The sequence below is a fragment of the Siphateles boraxobius genome, unplaced genomic scaffold (genome assembly GCF_051911475.1).
Source record: "Siphateles boraxobius isolate OS27281-9 unplaced genomic scaffold, OSU_SipBor_1 291, whole genome shotgun sequence".
Classification (NCBI taxonomy): Eukaryota; Metazoa; Chordata; class Actinopteri; order Cypriniformes; family Leuciscidae; genus Siphateles; species Siphateles boraxobius.
Genome location: NW_027508910.1, coordinates 277,501 through 282,500, shown reverse-complemented (window position 1 = coordinate 282,500; position 5,000 = coordinate 277,501). Strand labels below are relative to the sequence as shown.

At 51.8% G+C, this 5,000-nt stretch overlaps 1 protein-coding gene across 4 annotated transcripts in view; it reads right to left on the bottom strand.

Moving 5' to 3' along the window:
- Window positions 1-5,000, bottom strand: part of slc2a9l2 (solute carrier family 2 member 9, like 2) — a 55,132-nt gene that overhangs the window by 2,183 nt on the left and 47,949 nt on the right. For all 4 annotated transcript variants that reach the window (XM_077246988.1, XM_077246992.1, XM_077246990.1 and 1 more), the window contains exon 12: window positions 4,509-4,636. In XM_077246988.1, coding sequence (XP_077103103.1) covers window positions 4,509-4,636 — 128 coding nt within the window. The remainder of the gene's footprint in view (window positions 1-4,508; window positions 4,637-5,000) is intronic.

Genomic DNA, 5,000 nt, shown 5'->3' with positions numbered 1-5,000 from the left:
CTCACCAGTATGAAGGGGAACAGGAGTCTCACCAGTATGAAGGGGAACAGGAGTCTCACCAGTATGAAGGAGAACAGGAGTCTCACCAGTATGAAGGAGAACAGGAGTCTCACCAGTATGAAAGGGAACAGGAGTCTCACCAGTATGAAGGAGAACAGGAGTCTCACCAGTATGAAGGAGAACAGGAGTCTCAACAGTATGAAGGGGAACAGAAGTCTCACCAGTATGAAGGAGAACAGGAGTCTCACCAGTATGAAGGAGAACAGGAGTCTCACCAGTATGAAGGGGAACAGGTGAAGGAGAACAGGTGAAGGAGAACAGGAGTCTCACCAGTATGAAGGGGAACAGGAGTCTCACCAGTATGAAGGAGAACAGGAGTCTCACCAGTATGAAAGGGAACAGGAGTCTCACCAGTATGAAGGAGAACAGGAGTCTCACCAGTATGAAAGGGAACAGGAGTCTCACCAGTATGAAAGGGAACAGGAGTCTCACCAGTATGAAGGAGAACAGGAGTCTCACCAGTATGAAGGAGAACAGAAGTCTCACCAGTATGAAGGGGAACAGGTGAAGGAGAACAGGAGTATCACCAGTATGAAGGGGAACAGGTGAAGGAGAACAGGTGAAGGAGAACAGGAGTCTCACCAGTATGAAGGGGAACAGGTGAAGGAGAACAGATGAAGGAGAACAGGAGCCTCACCTGTATGAAGGGGAACTGGAGTCTCACCAGTATGAAGGGGAACGGGTGAAGGAGAACAGGTGAAGGAGAACAGGAGTCTCACCTGTATGAAGGGGGACAGGTGAAGGAGAACAGGAGTCTCACCTGTATGAAGGGGAAAAGGTGAAGGAGAACAGGAGTCTCACCTGTATGAAGGGGGACAGGTGAAGGGGAACAGGTGAAGGAGAACAGGAGTCTCACCAGTATGAAGGGGAACAGGTGAAGGGCAAAAGGTGAAGGAGAACAGAAGTCTCACCTGTATGAAGGGGGACAGGTGAAGGAGAACAGGAGTCTCACCAGTATGAAGGGGGACAGGTGAAGGGGAACAGGTGAAGGAGAACAGGAGTCTCACCTGTATGAAGGGGAACAGGTGAATGAGAACAGGTGAAGGAGAACAGGAGTCTCACCTGTATGAAGGGGGACAGGTGAAGGGGAACAGGTGAAGGAGAACAGGAGTCTCACCTGTATGAAAGGGAACAGGTGAAGGAGAACAGGAGTCTCACCTGTATGAAAGGGAACAGGTGAAGGGGAACAGGTGAAGGGGAACAGGTGAAGGGGAACAGGTGAAGGGGAACAGGTGAAGGAGAACAGGAGTCTCACCTGTATGAAGGGGGCCAGGTGAAGGAGAACAGGTGAAGGAGAACAGGAGTCTCACCTGTATGAAGGGGGACAGGTGAAGGGGAACAGGTGAAGGAGAACAGGAGTCTCACCTGTATGAAAGGGAACGGGTGAAGGAGAACAGGAGTCTCACCTGTATGAAGGGGAACAGGTGAAGGAGAACAGGAGTCTCACCTGTATGAAGGAGAACAGGTGAAGGAGAACAGGAGTCTCACCTGTATGAAGGGGGACAAGTGAAGGGGAACAGGTGAAGGAGAACAGGAGTCTCACCTGTATGAACGGGAACAGGTGAAGGAGAACAGGTGAAGGAGAACAGGAGTCTCACCTGTATGAAGGGGGACAGGTGAAGGGGAACAGGTGAAGGAGAACAGGAGTCTCACCTGTATGAAGGGGAACAGGTGAAGGGGAACAGGAGTCTCACCTGTATGAAGGGGAACAGGTGAAGGGGAACAGGAGTCTCCCCTGGATGAAGGGGAACAGGAGTCTCACCTGTATGAAGGAGAACAGGTGAAGGGGAACAGGTGAAGGGGAACAGGAGTCTCACCTGTATGAAGGGGAACAGGTGAAGGGGAACAGGAGTCTAACCTGTATGAAGGGGAACAGGTGAAGAGGAACAGGAGTCTCACCTGCATGAAGGGGAACAGGTGAAGGAGAACAGGAGTCTCACCTGTATGAAGGAGAACAGGAGAAGGGGAACAGGAGTCTCACCTGTATGAAGGGGGACAGGTGAAGAGGAACAGGAGTCTCACCTGTATGAAGGGGAACAGTTGAAGGAGAACAGGAGTCTCCCCTGTATGAGGGGGAACAGGAGTCTCACCTGTATGAAGGAGAACAGGTGAAGGGGAACAGGAGTCTCCCCTGTATGAAGGGGAAAAGGTGAAGGGGAACAGGAGTCTCACCAGTATGAAGGGGAACAGGTGAAGAGGAACAGGAGTCTCACCTGTATGAAGGGGAACAGGTGAAGGAGAACAGGAGTCTCACCTGTATGAAGGAGAACAGGTGAAGGGGAACAGGAGTCTCACCTGTATGAAGGGGGACAGGTGAAGGGGAACAGGAGTCTCACCTGTATGAAGGGGGACAGGTGAAGGAAAACAGGTGAATGAGAACAGGAGTCTCACCTGTATGAAGGGGGACAGGTGAAGGGGAACAGGTGAAGGAGAACAGGAGTCTCACCTGTATGAAGGGGAACAGGTGAAGGAGAACAGGAGTCTCACCTGTATGAAGGGGGACAGGTGAAGGAGAACAGGAGTCTCACCTGTATGAAGGGGAACAGGTGAAGGGGAACAGGTGAAGGGGAACAGGAGTCCCACCTGTATGAAGGGGAACAGGAGTCTCACCAGTATGAAGGGGAACAGGTGAAGGGGAATAGGAGTCTCACCTGTATGAAGGGGAACAGGTGAAGGAGAACAGGAGTCTCACCTGTATGAAAGAGAACAGGTGAAGGGGAACAGGAGTCTCACCTGTATGAAGGGGAAGAGGTGAAGGGGAACAGAAGGCTCACCTGTATGAAGGAGAACAGGTGAATGGGAACAGGAGTCTCACCTGTATGAAGGGGAACAGGTGAAGGGGAACAGGAGTCTCACCAGTATGAAGGGGGACAGGTGAAGGGGAACAGGAGTCTCACCTGTATGAATGGGGACATGTGAAGGAGAACAGGTGAATGAGAACAGGAGTCTCACCTGTATGAAGGGGGACAGGTGAAGGGGAACAGGTGAAGGAGAACAGGAGTCTCACCTGTATGAAGGGGAACAGGTGAAGGAGAACAGGAGTCTAACCTGTATGAAGGGGGACAGGTGAAGAAGAACAGGACTCTCACCTGTATGAAGGGGAACAGGTGAAGGGGAACAGGTGAAGGGGAACAGGAGTCTCACCCGTATGAAGGGGAACAGGAGTCTCACCAGTATGAAGGGGAACAGGTGAAGGGGAACAGGAGTCTCACCTGTATGAAGGGGAACAGGTGAAGGGGAACAGGAATCTCACCTGTATGAAGGGGAACAGGTGAAGGAGAACAGGAGTCTCACCTATATGAAGGAGAACAGGTGAAGGGTAACAGGAGTCTTACCTGTATGAAGGGGGACAGGTGAAGGGGAACAGGTGAAGGGGAACAGGAGTCTCACCTGTATGAAGGGGGACAGGTGAAGGAGAACAGGTGAAGGGGAACAGGAGTCTCACCTGTATGAAGGGGGACAGGAGAAGGAGAACAGGTGAGAGGGGAACAGGAGTCTCACCTGTATGAAGGAGAACAGTTGAAGGGGAACAGGTGAAGGGGAAACGGTGAAGGGGAACAGGAGTCTCACCTGTATGAAAGGGGACAGGTGAAGGGGAACAGGAGTCTCACCTGTATGAAGGGGGACAGGTGAAGGAGAATAGGTGAAGGGGAACATAAGTCTCACCTGTATGAAGGAGAACAGGTGAAGGGGAACAGGTGAAGGGGAACAGGAGTCTCACCTGTATGAAGGGGGACAGGTGAAGGAGAACAGGTGAAGGGGAACAGGAGTCTCACCTGTATGAAGGGGGACAGGTGAAGGAGAACAGGTGAAGGGGAACAGGAGTCTCACCTGCATGAAGGGGGACAGGTGAAGGAGAACAGGTGAAGGGGAACAGGAGTCTCACCTGTATGAAGGAGAACAGGTGAAGGGGAACAGGAGTCTCACCTGTATGAAGGGGGACAGGTGAAGGAGAACAGGTGAAGGGAAACAGGAGTCTCACCTGTATGAAGGAGAACAGGTGAAGGGGAACAGGAGTCTCACCTGTATGAAGGGGAACAGGTGAAGGGGAACAGGAGTCTCACCTGTATGAAGGAGAAAAGGAGTCTCACCTGTATGAAGGGGAACAGGTGAAGGGGAACAGGAGTCTCACCTGTATGAAGGAGAACAGGTGAAGGGGAACAGGTGAAGGGGAACAGGAGTCTCACCTGTATGAAGGGGAACAGGTGAAGGGGAACAGGAGTCTAACCTGTATGAAGGGGAACAGGTGAAGGGGAACAGGTGAAGGAGAACAGGAGTCTCACCTGTATGAAGGGGAACAGGTGAAGGGGAACAGGAGTCTCACCTGTATGAAGGGGAAGAGGTGAAGGAGAACAGGAGTCTCACCTGTATGAAGGGGAACAGGTGAAGGGGAACAGGTGAAGGGGAACAGGTGAAGGGGAACAGGTGAAGGAGAACAGGAGTCTCACCTGTATGAAGGGGAACAGGAGTCCCACTGCGAAGTTCGAGAGCCAGTTGACGGTGCCTGCGACCATGAACGCCGCCGGACGATACGACTGCTCAAACAGCTCCCCCGTCAACACAAACGGAACACCACCTGACACACAGAAACATCCATCAACACACTCTCACACACACTTTCTCTCTCTCTCACACACACATGCATAAACACACACACACACACACTCTCACACACTCTCTCTCTCTCTCACACACACACACACACACACACACACACACACACACACACACACACACACACACACACACACACACACACACACACACACACACACACACACACACACACACACACTCTAACTGTGTTGAATCAACACTTGGCCGATGACCTGAATGTGTTCTATTACAGGTTTGAAAACCGGGTCTCAGGCCCCACACCTATTCTGACCTTCTCTATATGCATTTCTTGAAAGACTGGTGTTGGCCTTCAGGGTAAACAG